Consider the following 17,011-nt stretch of genomic DNA (forward strand, 5'->3'; position numbering starts at 1 on the left):
CAGCCCATCTAAGCATCTAATAAATCAAGCAAAATTCACATCTCCCTACAATACGTTTCTGTACTGCAGAGATGAAACATGCCCATTTCAACATCACCTTCAAATGTATACGTTGGCTTTTAATTCTGACCTTTTCAAGCCTGAAAAACAAAACTCCATATCACTCCTTCATAGAACAAAGCCATTGCAATGTTGACTGAGCTTTACATTTCTCTGCATTTACCTTCCCACCATTTTCTGCGTAATCTCAGGAGCAAGGGCAGGTGGAACAGAGGACTTACATAAAGAAACAGACCTTATATGCTAAGGTGACCGGTATTTTCCCAATTTGTGTTTTTAAATCACTTTTGTTATCGCACCATCTCAGAAGCATGTTGAAAAAAAATTCCCAGAAGGCTCTACTCTCTCACCTCTATTACATAAAAATCATTTGAAAGGACCGCCTTCCTCTTATGAACGGGCATTGAAGTGAGTTTGGAATTAGCGTGTGACATGGGATGGTTTGAAAATTCCTTTTTTGTGCCCTGCCCCCCCAGATTCTCAAACAAAGTCTAGGTGACCTGGTGAAAATTCTCCGTCACTTCATTTATTACAAAACATGGTACATGGTACAAGGTTTAGACTGCTTCTGTTGTGTGTTTCCACCACTATTTTCACTAGTATAGTTTGTGTTTCACGTTCCAGCATCTGAGCTTGGACGTTGGTGGCTATTGGGCAGAGAGACTACAGGGGCAAGATTACTGCACCATGATGCAATCATCACAAGGAGATGGTGACCAGTTATAGCGCTCTGAAATCACCCCAGTGGTGAACAAAGAGGCAAACATATAATGTGAGGTCAGTGAGACTCATATAAAAGAGACAGCTGTCAGTCTTGTGTCAAGGTCAGTATCACGAACTGAACAGAGTTATGCCCAAACCAAAAAGGAATATGTTGCAATACTGCTCTCATGTCCAGAGTTTGACCAGTGTATTCAAGGATGGGAAACTATTTAGGTAGAAAGTGACCCTAAACCACCATTTTCAAAAATCCATTTTAGTGGCCTTATAGTGCCGTCCCCCATGCTACTGAAAATGCACATAAATTGTAGTATTGCAAACCAACAGAAAGGTGGTTTTTACAGAGCCACCCTGTAACAAGAAAATATGGCAACCAAACAAGAAGATGAGATTCTCTGTCTGAGAGCAATGCAGAAATCACAGAAAGGTGCAGAAAGCATGGACTAAACAAAGCAGGTGTCCATTTCAAGGCAAACAAACTTTACAAGACTTGGAAGTGCTCATGTCTATTGATCTGTCCGCATGGCCAGATGCCAGGGTGGAAGCACCACCTGCCACCCAGAGCTATGCTAGAGTTAGGGAGCTGAGCATCCAAGATAACATCATAATGCCCAGATTTTTGAGAACTGAAACTCTTTTAGGAATCCAGAGCCGGTAGCTGGGAAGCCAGCAATATCAGGTGCCAGTCAAACATGAAGGATACCTAACACCTGGGGACAAGTTGTGATACATCTGGGGAAATGCAGGCCAAGCAGCAAAAAGGGTCAATTAAAATACACAGCATCCCCACAGACCTTGGAGCAAAATAGGAATACACCTGTTCACTGCAAACGGCACTCATAGCAAACTAGGGAATGTGGTCTAGATGACACCGCTATTAAGTGGGTGCAAAACGTGTCGAAAGACAGTATTACAGGGTAGTCATCAAGCCATCACTATCAGACTTGGGGAATGTACCTACTGGGATCCTGCAGGGGTCAGTCCTGGGTCCTGTATTATTCTATATTTTCAGAAATGGAATGGATAATGGAATGGAAAATGTTATTTTAAAATTTGTGAATGAAAGCTGGGACAGGGCTGCAAGCAATTTGGAGGACAGAATTAGAATTCAAAACAACTTTGGCAAGTTGGAAAGTTGGTCTGAAATAAGCCAAATGAAATTCAGTAAAGACAAATGCAAAGTCCTGCCCTTAGAAAGGAGAAATGAAAAGGACAAATACAAAATGGAGAATAAATGGTTAGGTGCAAGTGCAGGGGTGGGCAATAATTTCTGCAGGAGGCCCACTTCACCGATGTTAATAGTGGTTGTAGTCTGGTCCCGAAAGGGGCAGGGCCTTAGGCAGTAGGGGTGGGACTCAGCTAGAAGGGGTGGTTCCTTCTAGACATCACGAGGGGGAGGAGACTTCGTGCACAATCCAGTGGGGCAGGGAAACACAGGAGATTCCCCCCCCTCCCCTTCTGCCTGCCCCAGTCAGGGGCGTGTGGCACCCAGAGGGAACCAGCGGGGACCCTCCACCTCAGTCAGGTCGGCTACAGGTTTATTACCCACTGTGCTGTCAAGCTACTGCTTGGCTTTCTTGCTTTTTGCCTCTGACTCCCTCTGTTCTTCTGTGCCGTGTTGTTGTAGACATGTTGGCCCCAGGATAGTACACAGACGTGGTGGGTGAGGTAATATTTTTTACTGAACCAACTTCTGCTGGTGAAGGAAACAAGCTTTCGAGCCACAAGGAGGTTTTCCTCAGGTCTGAGAACTGTAGAATCGTGGACTGAACAGAGACACCAGACAATAAACATTTTACAGCTTAGTACAACAGTCTGTGACCCACTAGCCCCTTCCTGTTGTCCTATAACTGCAGAGATGCTAACAGGCCACTCTGTCTTGAATGGTCCCTTGAGTACGGGTATGCTAAACAGCCTGGTCCGCCTGACACTGAGCCTTTCATTTAGCTGTGATGCTCAGAATACGCTTCCCAGACCTGAGAAACAGCCCTGTCTCCCTTAGGTTTCCATTATATACAGGGCTTACAGTTTGACTGAATGTCTCTCTGCCCCTCACTATAAACATTGTTCCAGAACGCTTGCTGTCTCCCTCACCAACACCAGCTGGTTCAATGAACAATATTACCTCACCCACCTTCTCTCTCTCTCTCTCTCTCTCCTTGTCTGTTCTCAGTGTCTGTGTGCCACATGTCTCAAATGACAACCCCTTGCCCACATGGAGCTAGCTTCTGGGCCTTGCTTTAGGTGTGCCCACCCCCATGGGTTTGTTACAACGGCTTTAAATGAATGGTGCATTCATACGTCAGTTTGAATGAGGTTTTAATTCAATCCACAACAAGATGTCACCCAGCTCAGAGCATAGCTCTTGTCTTAGACAGATGTAAGTGAGAGCGGAACCAGACCCTAAGTGCCTCCCCTTGTCAAAAATGGTTCAGGTGAGCTGGTTAACTAAATTACAGAAATCCTACATGGGTGTCCTTGATTCCAGCTAAACTAGAACCAAGAGTAGAAAAGCCTTGTATAAGCAGATTATGTAACACAATATCTACTAGTACAGTGTGTGTGTGTGCAGTAACTATTTAGTACTGTGTAATCTATTATATAATCTAAAATTGATCAGTAGAACAAGCACTCCCAAGATGTGTAACACTGTAATCTATTTCTACCAGGGGTCCAGCTGCTCTGTAAAATATGAAGACTGATAACACTGTTTTCTTAGACTCAGATTCTCCAATGGGTCCATTGTACCATAGATATTGGTTCCTATTTTCCGATGTGTTACATGCCGCTAATCATCAAATGCCACAATCTTCCCATGGTTTTGGTGATAGAGGGATAGCACAGCCCAGAGGGAAAGCATGATATAAAAGCCAGAGAGAGGCAATACTGTATCAGTACGAGGAAAGATGGCCAAGTTGATGCTTCTTACCGGTAAGTTCAACTCTGTAACTTCTCTTAGGCCATGTCTATATTAAATGGAAGGTCACCGCAGCTGCGATTGATCTTCCGGAGTTCCATTTATCGAGTATGGTTAAGACTCGCTAAATCAAACTCAGAGGGTGCCCCCGTCAGCATCCAATACTCCTGCTTGTGCAAGGAGTAAGGGAAGCTGATGTAAGCATTTGCCCCCTTTGGCCTCCCATTGTGGGAAGGTCAGGGAAAGGCAAAACTCCAGCTACATAATTAATGTAGTTGAAATTGCGTATCTTGTTTTGACATCCCCTTTTAGTGTAGACCTGGCCTCACAGGGGCATGTACAGATGGGATTAACACTCCTGGATCAAAGTGTAAACCTACCCAAAATGACCTGAGACGTAAAGGGTGGGTGAGGTAATATTTTTTCTCAGATGAGCTGCTGTTGGTGAGAAAGACAAACTTTCCTTTCCCAGACCTGAGGAAGAGCTCTGCATAAGCTTGAAAGCTAGTCTCTCTCACCAACATGGCTTTAACAACACTGCCTGTTGAGATGTGGAGGACAACTATTTGAGAGGGCTTTGGAAGAAGCTCAGGTGTCTTTCCTGCAACATGAAAGGGGTGAAATGGGGCAACATTCAGGGCCTAGCCAACTGAGTTCCTGTGAAATGATTTATGTAATACTGATGCATGCATGATCAGTTATGGGATTGAGATATTGACCTACTCCTAAATGTCAAGGAGATGGATGGAAGAGATAATGATTGCAATGTCCTTGGAAGCACCTTGACCAGAAGTCCTGCCTCGTTTTGATGTCACAGGCAAGGACAATGTTCTGGATATGATGTCACCAGACATGATGTCACAGCCTAGACCAGTTCTATCCTGAACCTTTTGATACCTGGTTAGGGTGACAGGATGTCCTGATGTTAAGGGCTTTGCTTTATATAACCAACCCTAAGGCCTACCTGACCTGGGGAGGGAAACTAACAGGATTTGATGTATGGCCCAGAGGTCCAAGACCAAGCAGTGATAAGTAGCCCTGCTCCATGAATTTAAACACAAGTGCGGCAAAACTTCTGAGCAAGGCCAAAATGTAAAAAGAGAGATAGAGTGATGTTTTAAAAGACTTTACAAAGAGAGTAGTTAAAGGAAAATGGGTGTTTGGAAATATAAAAGTTAAATAAAAACATTGCAAGACGTTTTCCCACATGTATAACTGGAAAGAAAATTATCTTTTGCAAGGGACAAAGGGGGAGGCAGTGTTTCCTAGTGAATAGAGCACCAGCAAGGCATTCAGAAGACCTGGGTTCTATTCACAGCCCTGCTATGGCCTGCTGAGTGACCTAGAACAAGTCACTTTCCCGGTAGGTGCCTCCGTTTCCCCATATGTAAACTGGCAATCATGATACCGGCCACCTTTGTAAAGCACTTGGAGCTGTATGGACAATAAGTGCTCCATAAGAACAAAGTATTAATAGCCATGATTCTTTATAATAATCCATAATACGAGTTATGTGTTTTTATTAAACACTTGCTCTTAGAAAGCAAATATTAGAAAGCCAAAATAAACACACTTCTTGATCATCTAGTATAGGCAATAAGTGACATTTTTCCTCATCCTTTCCTTTTGATTCTGTAGAGGATATCTGGTTTTTGCAGCCAGAGTAATTCTAAAACTGATTCTGATCAAATATCTGTAGTATTTGTTAATTTCAGCAAATCAAGAGAGATTCCTGTCACCGGGAACAAACTAATTCAGAGGATGTGGGCCCTGAAATAATTCTTATGTCAATTTTTTTATATATATGTGTTTTACAATTCAGCAGCTGTTTAAACAACACTGAGAATGCATATAAAAAACACGGAAAATACATATATATTCCCATTGTACGTACACACACACACACTCCTATTGAGTTAAGAGCTATTCCTAGTGTTGTTTAAACAGCTATTGAACTGTAAAATGCAAAATTTACTTCAGAGATACAAAGACTCAAAAGTTGTCAGTGAACCAAAAAGAGTTCTTTCCTTTACTACTCCAATATTCTCAAATGCACAGTAATGGGGCACAGGAGATATTTTAGGTGCTGCAGTGATACTCATCTAATAGTTGCACAGTCCCAGGTTTAGTGTTGTAATTATTCTCTTTTTCTTTAAAGGTTTGGCACTCCTGCTGAATGCACAGATTGGTATGAGCTTTTTTTAATTCTGAAAACATGTTTTGATTTTTGTTTCCCCTTTGGAAAAGGAGGATAGTTTAATATACTTTGTATTCTTTTAGTTAACTCTTTTAGGTGGAGAGAGTCAAGGAAAGGGGGGGGGGGGGGGGGGAAGTAGCTTACAATCAGTTGTATACTCTTTCTATCTAAGTTAATGTGTTTAACTTATTAAAGCATCATACTAGAATTGGGTTGGTAGTAGGGATGTAAGGGAGTAGTCGACTTGTTGACTATCTGACAAGCCTATGCTTATCGAGTAGTCAAGTCGACTACTTGCTTTCCCACTCTCCTCACTGCCTCTGTGTCAAAGGCAGCAAAGGGGGGGGGGGAGGGAGCAGGACCCAATGCTGGGGAGAACCAGCTTAAATGTCAGTTCCCCCCAGCACTGTCTCTGTGGTGTGGGGGGAAAGAGGGCAGAGGAGACAAGGCCACTTTGAGTCCTAGAACCGGGGCGAGCCAGGACTGCTTAGTTCCAGCTCGCACCGACCCTGGAAGCTAACCCCGCTGCGGAACTGCACTTTAAATGTAATAGGAACTAGGCTGCAGCCTGGGTCTTACTATATTTAAAGTGCAGAGCTGCTGTGGGATTAGCAAGTCCCCCTCCCCCATTGACTAATAGAGTAGTCGATGGAAATTCCATTGACTACTCAATTAGCTGATTATCCGCAATTTAACTTCCCTAGCTGGTAGTCAACTTTGAAAAAGACACTAGAGTTTTGAGTAGCTTTCTTTGTAGATTAAAAAAAGGTATAAAAGGAACAGGTGCCACTGACAAACTAAGGGGGCTTCCCCGAATCTCTGTGAGCTTGAGTAGTGCAACATCAGGAATTAATGTGGCTTGGTACATTGTACAACAAGAGGAGGATTCCTTCATTTAAATAAAAACAAAGAAAGAAAGTTGGCTTTTTGTTAAGCAACTCAGCAGCAGCCTCACAGAAACAAGGTCAATCAGCTCAAATCCCACATCATGACCGACAGTTCCTCGCACAAAAGATTTAATGAAAGAAAAGTGGAAGAAAGATTAAATCAAAATGTTTTTCTCTGTGAACTGATACTTGTGTAAACTTGAGCACCCTAGATTAGTGACTTCTTAGACTGCAAGTATCAGAGGGGTAGCCGTGTTAGTCTGAATCTGCAAGAACAACAAGAAGTCCTGTGGCACCTTATAGACTAACAGATTTATTGGAGCATAAGCTTTCATGGGCAAAGACCCACTTCGTCAGATGCATGTAGTGGAAATTCCATAGGCAGGTATAAATATACAGGCATAAGAGAAGAGTTCCAATCAAGAGTAAGGCTAGAGATAACGAGGTCAATTCAGTCAGGGAGGATGAGGCCCACTTCTAGCAGCTGATGTGGAGATGTGAACACCAAGAGAGGAGAATCTGCTTTTGTAGTTGGCTAGATTGCAAGGAAATATTCCATCAATAAATTTAGATTGACTTTATTTACTAAATTCTTAATACAACCTACCTCAGCTGCATTGTCTGTGAATACAACATAAAACGATCATGGAAAATCATGCTAAGACTCAACTGGTACCTCCTATCTAGTGTAGTGAAGGAGAACCCACTGCAATTTTTATAATTTTGGGGTTTCGCCGATTGTTTTATTCTACTCTTAATATCTCCCTCTCTTCTCTGTAGGCTCTGCCTATCTACTGACATGTTATTTCACCAACTGGGGCCAATATAGACCAGGCCTTGGGAAATTCAAACCTGACAACATTGACCCATGCCTGTGTACTCACTTGATCTATGCTTTCGCTGGAATGTCCAACAATGAGATCACCACGATTGAATGGAATGATGTGACACTCTACAAATCCTTCAATGGCTTGAAAAACCAGTAGGTATCTAGAATAAAGGGGTATCTCTTGTCCATCACTGCTGTGGATGGTAATAAAACCTAGTCCCAGATTCAAAATGATCTGGACAACTCAAGAAATGGTCGGAAGTAACTAGGATGAAGTTTAATAAGGACAAATGCAAAGTGCTCCACTTAGGAAGGAACAATCAGTTTCACACACACAGAATGGGAAGCAATTGTCTAGGAAGGAGTACTGCAGAAAGGGATCTAGGGTCATAGTGGACCACAAGCTAAATATGAGTCAACAGTGTGACACTGTTGCAAAAAAAGCAAACATGATTCTGGGATGCATTAACAGGAGTATTGTGAGCAAGACACTAGAAGTCGTTCTTCTGCTCTGCTCTGAGCTGATTAGGTTTCAGTTAGAGTATTGTGTCCAGTTCTACGTACCACATTTCAAGAAAGATGTGGAGAAATTGGAAATGTCCAGAGAAGAGCAACAAGAATGATTAAAGGGCTAAAGAAAATGAGCTATGAGGGGGAAGACTGAAAGAACTGGGCTTGTTTACTTTGGAAAGAAGAAGACTGAGAGGGGACATGATAGTGGTTTTGAAGTATCTAAATGGGTGTCACAAGGAAGAGGGGAAAAAATTGTCCTCCTTGGCCTCTGTTGATAAGACAAGAAGCAATGGGCTTAAACTGCAGCAAGGGACGTTTAGGTTGGACACTAGAAAAATCTTCCTAACTGTCAAGGTGGATAAAAACCGGAATAAATTGCCTAAGTAGGTTGTGGAATCTCCATCTCTGGAGATATTTAAAAGCAGGTTAGATAGATGTCTATCAGGGATTGTCTAGATAGTGCTTGGTCCTGCCAGGAAGGCAGGGGACTGGACTCAATGACCTCTTGAGGTTCCTTCTAGTTCTCGTGTTCTATGATTCTATGCCCAACAAAGTTCATGTAGCAACCTTCCTCTTCCAAAATGATCCATGTCTAGGCAATAAATCTCTCTCTATCTTGACAGAGAGAGCAGCTTGATCAAGTGCAGACCAATGACATTTCCAGCTCAGGCATTGCTTGAGAGAATCCAAAGAAAAGAGGCAGATAGCAAGGATGAAAATACATGTTGACTCCCACTGTGGATTTAAGGATGTCCCTAAATCTAGTCTTGGTTTAGTCATCAGACCATGTAACAGAATGCAGCTAAAGAAGGCAAATAAGTCACCATTATTAAAAGTAGCAAGAGACCAAGGCTACGTCTAGAGTGCAAGCCTCTTTCGAAAGAGCGTCTAGACTACAATCAGTACTTTTGAAAAAGCAAGCCACTTTTTCGAAAGAGAGCACCCAGGCAGTCTGGATGCTCTCTTTCAAAAAAGCACAGTTTGCATTAATAGCACCTTTTTTTGAAAGAGCACTTTTGAGAAAAGGCGTTCTTCCTCGTAAAATGAGGTTTTCCATGGTCGAGAAAACTGCCACATTCTTTCGATTTACTTTAGAAAGAACGTGGCAGCAGTCTAGACGCAGGGGAAGTTTTTTAAACCCTGTAGTCTAGACACACCCCAATTGTTTAAGTTGGTCTGTCCGTCACGACTAGAAATAAGCTTAAATATTTTTACCTGTTGGGAAACTTTTTTTAATCCTCCACCCTTTTTGCAGGAACGGACAACTCAAGACCCTCCTGGCTATCGGAGGCTGGAATTTTGGAACAGCACCGTAAGTCCAACCCATCCCCTTCCTGTGGCTGCATCACGGTATTGCAGAGATAGATGGGAACAAGCAGCAGCTACATCCATGGACCCTTTACTCCTCTGCTTCCCTAGATTTACTGCAATGGTTTCCACCCCTCAAAACCGCCAGACCTTCATCAGCTCCGTCATCACATTCCTGCGCCAGTATGAATTTGACGGGCTGGACTTTGACTGGGAATACCCTGGCTCCAGAGGCAGCACTGCCCAGGACAAGGGCCTCTTCACCGTCCTGGTTCAGGTAAAGTGGGAATAAGATATAGGCTGTTGAGACACCCAACAGGCAATTCACATGGAAGGAAATTGAGGATAAGGCCCCAAATCTCAGTAAATTCCCTTTAGTGTAGATCTGGCCGAAGTAGTATTAGCGTGATGGGTCTACTTCAGAGGATAAATCAGATTCTGTGTTAATTCAGAATTAGAGTAATTGATTTAGGACAAGATACATACCTGCTCTTCACAAGGGAGCACTCAGACAATCTCACTGCAGCACTCTCCTCTGCAATACAGGTGACAGAACCTCCCCCGGGTGCTCCCACCAGTGGACTCTCTGGTCCTTAGAGTACTAGACTCAAACCTAAACACTGAAAATATTGAGAGTCACAATTTCAGCATCGTGATTGTAACGAGGCTCCTCTACTAACAGATTAAAAGTCTCCCAGGGCAGACAAATGTCTTTAATTCCATCCCCCAAGATCACAATATGAGGCAGGCTTCCTTTCAGTTGCACTGGTCAGGAGGATCTCAAGCACATACATTAGAGACGGAAAGGGGCTTGACGGCTGCTTGAGCACTTCTCTGGCCTCATGACGGCCATGAGGACTCAGCCATGGTGGTAGGTAACAACTAACTTTTTCCTTGATGTCTCCTAGGAAATGCTGGAGGCCTTCGAGCAGGAGGCCAAGCAGGTTAACAGACCCAGGCTCCTGGTCACCGCCGCTGTGGCTGCAGGGCTCTCTAACATTGAGTCAGGCTACCAGATTCCTCAGCTTGGCCAGTGAGTACCAGGCTTTCAGATGGCAGAGTTGTCTTCTTTTTCATAAAAGCTGACTTTCTTTTCCCATCTAACAAAGGCAAATATGCATCATATGGCAGTTGCCAAGCAAGGGCAGGAAGGTCAAAACGTGACCTCTATTTTAGTCGTTAGCAACACTAAACTGTAGTTATGAAGGCCATGTCTTCACTAGGCGGAAGATTAATGCCACCATGATCGATCTTCTCCCGGAGTTTGATTTAGTAGGTCTTGGAAAGACCCACTAAATCAAACTCAGAGAGAGCCCTCATCAGCGGCTGGTACTCCTGTTTCTGCAAGGAGTAAGGGAAGTTGACAGGAGCATTTGCTCCCATCGGCCGCCTGCTGTGGGGGCAGCGGCTAAGCTTACATTAAGATATGTCAACTCCAGCTTAATTAACATAGCTGGAGCTGCATATCTTAATTTGACCTTCCCCTTTAGTGTAGATCTGGCCTAAGTAGTGTTAGGGGGACGGGTCTACTTCAGCGGATAAATTGGCATCCTAGAACAGAAGACAGCCTGAGGATCTGATATTCAGATTTCGAATAGTAGGACAACTCATTAGGTCTCCCCTGCTTTGGTAGGTGCACTGAGCCAATGAAGGATATGCTCCTAGGACACAACTGCACTTAGTGGTAAGCACTCCTTGGCAACTATGAGTTAAACCCTAATCCCACCATAGAGATGCACAAGACCCAAAGAGGAGCAGAAATACCATGCATGCAGAAAATGGGAGCATGACAAGTGTCACCTCTGTGGAGCCAGCACTAACAAGAGCATGAACCATTCCGCGGTTTTAAAAGAATTTGAGATAGATGCATGTAAGATGCATGTTCCTTGTAAGCTGATAGCTTGGGCGGCCTCCCAGGAGTGATTCAAATGCCACCCAGCTGATGAACAGAATGCCTACAGCAGGCAGGAGTCCACAGCATGTGTTTCTATTGGTGGTGCATATCCGTACCTACCACTGTGCCCATAACAAAATATATTACACACAATGATGGACAACATTAGAGGGAACCATGTACGTCATGCTCCTCCCAGGTATCTGGACTACTTCCATGTGATGACCTATGACTTCCATGGCTCCTGGGAAGGATACACTGGAGAGAACAGCCCCCTGAACCAAGGCCCGGCAGATACTGGCAGCAATATCTACTTCAATGTTGTAAGTATCTCTTGAAAGCTTAGGGGCGAGGTTCTTTAGGCCTGTAATGACATCAGCCTTAAAAGTGCCAACAAATGTAAGACTTACCCTTGCAGTTTGCAGCTCCTTGGCGAGACTTTAGCTCATCTGTTGCCTCTAGGACTATGCCATGAATTACTGGTTGAACAACGGGGCTCCGGCTGAGAAGCTCATTGTTGGATTCCCAACCTACGGACACACCTTCATCCTGAGCAACCCATCCAACACTGCCGTCGGCGCGCCCACCTCCGGCCCCGGCCCTGCTGGGCCATACACAAGACAGTCTGGGTTCTGGGCTTACTATGAGGTATTGGTGCTCACTCATCCCACACAAATCAAATACTCATGCCATAAGAACGGCCATAATGGGTCAGACCAAAGGTCCATTTAGCCCAGTATCCTGTCTGCCGACAGTGGCTAATACCAAATGCCCCAGAGGGAGGGAACACAACAGGTAATCGTTGCGTGATTCCTCTCCTGTCACATCAAACTGTTAGCCAGTGGTCTCAAGTTGTAACAAAGCCCACTGAATAATTACAACTAGCTAATTCTTAAACAAAATAATAGTTTGTTCATGGACAAAGAGAAACAAAACAAGGATCCAGAATCACAGAATGCATTATTTCTGGTGACTGATTCTGCCTGATTCAAAAACAAATGCTATTACATTAGCTAATTTCAGCTTAATGTGTCAGAAACAGGATAAAATCCTCCCTCGTCCTTGCACATCACAAATGCCTTGTTTGACACAAAAGGTAAACGAAGCGATTCATTCCTGAGTCCACAAGCTAAAGCAATTAGGAGACCTACTCTAATTCTTTTCCCTGCGGTGTGTCTAATTCTTCCACATCATCTCTGGATGTTATTTAAATTAATTTAACCGGGGCTGATTAAGGAATGCAGTTCCTTAGAGACAATACGGATGGTCATGATTAATGAGCAAGCCAGAGAAATTGTCACAGGTTGGACTTGTTCTTTTTGATAGGATGCTCATTAAAATTCTTCTCTTTGCCTTAGATCTGCACTTTCCTGAAGAACGGAGCCACCCAGGTTTGGGATGCCCCTCAGTCTGTCCCTTATGCCTACCAGGGCAGCGAGTGGCTTGGTTATGACAATATCAAGAGCTTCAACATCAAGGTATGGTGAGACCTTCTGATGCACAAATGCTGGATGAAGCTCCCAGCCGGCATTCACATGTGCACTGATTTGAGCTTCTTTCCTGGCACTTCACAGGCTCAATGGCTGATGAAGAATAACTTTGGAGGTGCTATGGTTTGGTCCCTGGACCTGGATGACTTCACTGGCACTTTCTGCAACCAGGGCAAATTCCCCCTGATCAACACTTTGAAGAATGCCCTGGGCCTGCAGAGCACTAGTGAGTAACTTCAGCACGACAGGCTCACAGAATGAACATCCTGTTTGCAAGCAGAGATGAGACTCTGCTTGCTAGTAGTGAACTGTTTATTGCTTTCTGCTTGATTCAAGCCAGCCCTGATAATAGGGTTACCAGGTGTCCAGTTTTCGCCCAGACTGTCTGTTATTAGGGTCCCCTGTCCGGTAAAAAAAAAACAGGTGAAATGTCCAGTATTTCCTGTTTCCCTTGGATGGAATCCCGGCAGGTCCAATTTTCCCCTGCTGCGTCCCCGCCCCCCCCCCCCCGCCACCCCCCCCTTTTTTTTTTTGCTTAACAACTTTGGTCTCCCCCCTCTTTTTTTTCCTCAACAGAATTTTTTCCTGGTAGTTTTTTTTTTTTTTTTTTTTTTTTGAGGGGGAGTGGGGTCTGTATTATTTGTTAAACCATCTGGCATCCCTAGCCCTGAATAGCATCTCTCTTAAGATCAGATATAGGCAAGTAACTATCCGCAACTCCTTATTTTAGAACATTATTTTCCCTTTCCCCTTGCAAAAATGCCTTTGAGTGAGCTGCAAAGTCAGCTGTTCAGTGGCAAAGGGACCTAGCTCTGTGGCTTTTCCTCTGCCTGAGAGAGTTTGCAGTTCATTTCAATTGATAATATCTATTAATGGTAAGACAGGCTCTGGAGTAGCAGAATGAAGATTGAGTCCTGCTTACAGCGCTATAGGGAAGACCCAGCAGAGGAAAAGAAGGAGCTGCCGCAGATCAGGCAGGAATGGGCCTAAATTTTTGGAAACCGGATCCAAATTGGAATGTAATAGTTCAGTGTCATCTTTATTAAAGAGCCATCAGAAGCCCAGATCTGAATCTAAGCAAACTTCAGTGACTATGAATCCAAGCGCTGAAAGTTGTTTCTTGGAGCTCCATCACTGAAGTGGTGGCGGGGGCGGGGAAGAGGGGAGGAAAATGGGAGGGTAGCTAAATCAATCCTCCTGAATGAAGTGCACATGTGGCCTGTTTCCTGGTAGGATCATGCTTGATTTGTGATTCTCTTCTTTCATTTCAGGCTGCACAGCCCCTGCTCAGCCTATTTCCCCAATCACAGAAGCGCCCAGCAGCGGGAGCGGGAGCGGTAGTTCCGGTAGCAACCCCAGCAGCGGTTCCGGCAGCAACCCCAGCAGCTCCGGGGGTAGCGGCTTCTGTGCCAGCAAGGCCAGCGGCCTCTACCCAGACCCATCTAACAAGAACTACTTCTACCACTGCGTGAATGGGAAAACCTACCTGCAAAATTGCCAGGCTGGTCTGGTCTTTGACTCCAGCTGCTCCTGCTGCAACTGGGCATGAACACAGATCAGGTTATGACAACTAATTAGCCGTCCTAATCTAACCAAATGCCACAAATGAATTAGAATTAAATAAAGCATCCAGCAGAAGCAATAGCCACACCCTCTGTGGTTTGTTAACCCACCCAACCCTTCGAGTGCTTCCACAGTGCTGTGTGGTCTGGTTGAATCATAGAATCCCAGGGCTGGAAGAGATCTCAGCAGGTCATCTAGTCCAACCCTCTGCCCAAAGCAGGACCAACCCCAACTCAATCATCCCAGCCAGGGCTTTGTCAAGCGGGGACTTAAAAACCTCCAGGCATGGAGATTCCACCCCCTCCCTAGGGAACCCATCCCAGTGCTTCCCCACCCTCCTAGGGAAATAGTTTTCCTAATATCCAACCTAGACCTCTCCACTGTAACTTGAGACCATTGCTCCTTGTTCTGCCATCTGCCACCACTCAAAACAGCCTCTCTTCATCCTCTTTGGAGTCAAAGGTCCCCTGCACAGTGGTTCACTTTTGAGAAAGTATTTCACCAGTGGACATCACGCCTGTGCACAAGGCCTCTGACAAGTCCCACTTACCCCTATTTTGAGGATTTAAGTGGTGCACAAACCTTGTGCGTAGGCTCCTTTGCACAGGAATTCAGCCTCTGCGAACAGGACCAAAGCCCTTATAGAGACTGAGGAAGTGACCTCTGCTAAGCTTATTAGCATACCTATTGGATATTTAATTGTTTTAATAGGTTTTATCTGCAATGCTCTCACCTCAACAATTGATGTGCTTGTTTAGAAAAATCCACGTCCAAACTTAGAACCCTGGGCTGTTATGGCCTCTGCGGAGAACACAAAGTACAGGAATAAGGTCTCTGCCTTGCTGGGGAAACTCTCACAGTGACTGCAGGAACTGTGGGCCGTCTGGGGACACCCTGGTCAGGTGTCTCCATTCGAGAGAGTGACGGCCAAGGAGCTGGGAGCCTGGGTGCCCTGGCTGGGCCACGACAGGTGTGGTTGCCCTAACCCGTAACAATGGGTCTCCAGTATGAACTAAGGGTCCAAACGGACTTGGCAACTCAAATCAAATCTCAACCATAACGGAGAGGCTCCAGACAACTGCCACATGAAATTCAGGCCCAAGTTCCCCCAAAAGGTTTGCAAACCCAGTGGGAGACCTGTTAAGATGAACAGATTGGTTTGCTTGCTTGCAAGCTCTGTCCAAAAGTTTGTCCAATTCCAGTACACAAACACACCCATAAATATTCTTATTTCTACTAGCTGGAGATATCAGTGTCTAGAGCAGGAGTGGGGAATATACCACCCAGGGGCTGGCTTGCCTGGATAGCGTTCCAGCCTACAACCCTCTTCCTGCCCAGACCCCCCCCCCCCACTTTGTTCCTGAACCCTCCCTTCCACCCAGACCTCCCACCCACAGCCTGCTCCTGCACCCTCCCTGCTGCGCAGACCACACACACCCAGCCTGCTTCCCAACAACCCCCTCCCACATGCTGAACTCCTCATTTTGGCCCCACCCCAGAGTGTAGGGGGACCTACAAAATCTACTAGCCTGGGCCCCCCAGGCTCCGGTGTGCAAGGGGAATGTGGGGCTTGGGGTTTGTTTGGGTTTTTTTGCTTTTCACTTCTGTGCAGCCCCTACTGATGTCTCTGTAAGTCAGCAGCTCCCAACCCAAAAAGGGTTCTCCACCTCTGCTCTAGAGCTATGTATGCAGTGTCCTTGTAGCCATGTTGGTCCCAGGATATCAGACAGTCAAGGTAAATGAGGCAATATCTTTTACTGGACCAACTTCTGTTGGTGAGAGAGAAAAGCTTTGTGTACGCATGAGAGCTTGCCTCTCTCACAGAAAGGAGTTGGCCTGATAAAAGATATCACCTCCCATACTTTGTCTCTCTAGTATCTGAAGAATTAATTGTCAGGGAAAAGAATGACTCGGGCTATCAGGAAAGGAGAACATACAATGAGATGTTACCTTGCCTATCATTTGTGACAAAGCTCCCACTCAGCTCTGGTGGGTCCTGAGCTTTCAGGTGAATTGCTTGCCTCAGAGGCTCATGGCTGCCCTCAATTTAAGCACCACACCTAGGGCAACAGCTTGCTGTTTGTTGAGCTCTGCTCATCATTGGCCTGCTGAAGGTATAGAGGGAACCAAACTCCACAGTCTCAGTGGACCCCCAAATGGAACAGGGCTGGGGAAACCTCTTTCTTTTCCCCGAGTGGAATGGAAGTGGGTGTTGGAGGGAACCGGGGCCCACTTTCTACTCTGGGTTCCAGCCCAGGGCCCTGTAATAGCAGTTGCCTGTAAAAGTCTCCAACACCTGCTGTGAGACAGCTACAAAATCCCTGGGCTATTTCCCCCCACCTTCTCCATCACCTTATCTTCCTACTAGACTTTGCTGGTGCTTGCTCCTCCCAGACTCTCTGTAGCATCCCCTCTGTCCTCTCAGCTTCCTGTGCACTAACAAACTGCAGAGCAGCTCTTTTTATAACCAGTCTCAACTGGTTCTTTAACTGGTCCCAGGTGTTCTAACTAGCCTCAGTTCACTTGACTCTGTAAGCCATTTAACTCCAGATGCTTAATTGCTCTCATTGATTATGGAAAGAGCTTGCTGGTTCTGGACTAGCCCTTGCCAGTTTACCCTGGGAACAGAGATT

The 17,011-nt window shown here is 45.1% G+C and overlaps 1 protein-coding gene across 1 annotated transcript; it reads left to right on the top strand.

Moving 5' to 3' along the window:
- Window positions 1-4,622: 4,622 nt before the first annotated feature.
- LOC102447603 (acidic mammalian chitinase-like) lies at window positions 4,623-14,422 on the top strand. Its single transcript, XM_075910065.1, has 11 exons — window positions 4,623-5,060; window positions 5,856-5,885; window positions 7,562-7,763; window positions 9,379-9,435; window positions 9,543-9,708; window positions 10,340-10,464; window positions 11,525-11,648; window positions 11,788-11,973; window positions 12,684-12,803; window positions 12,900-13,041; window positions 14,087-14,422. Exons 3-11 carry the CDS (start codon window positions 7,687-7,689, stop codon window positions 14,362-14,364), a joined length of 1,275 nt encoding a protein of 424 aa, XP_075766180.1. The 5' UTR covers window positions 4,623-5,060; window positions 5,856-5,885; window positions 7,562-7,686; the 3' UTR covers window positions 14,365-14,422.
- Window positions 14,423-17,011: the final 2,589 nt, after the last annotated feature.

Source organism: Pelodiscus sinensis, chromosome 27 (assembly GCF_049634645.1).
Source record: "Pelodiscus sinensis isolate JC-2024 chromosome 27, ASM4963464v1, whole genome shotgun sequence".
Lineage (NCBI taxonomy): Eukaryota > Metazoa > Chordata > Testudines > Trionychidae > Pelodiscus > Pelodiscus sinensis.

Excerpts from the sequence above, each read along its gene's own strand:
- LOC102447603 (XM_075910065.1), top strand. The coding sequence starts at position 7,687 with ATGTCCAACAATGAGATCACCACGATTGAATGGAATGATGTGACACTC. Across the intron at positions 11,649-11,787 it reads GCAATATCTACTTCAATGTT|GACTATGCCATGAATTACTG; the intron begins GTAAGTATCTCT and ends TGTTGCCTCTAG. Across the intron at positions 13,042-14,086 it reads CCTGGGCCTGCAGAGCACTA|GCTGCACAGCCCCTGCTCAG; the intron begins GTGAGTAACTTC and ends CTTTCATTTCAG.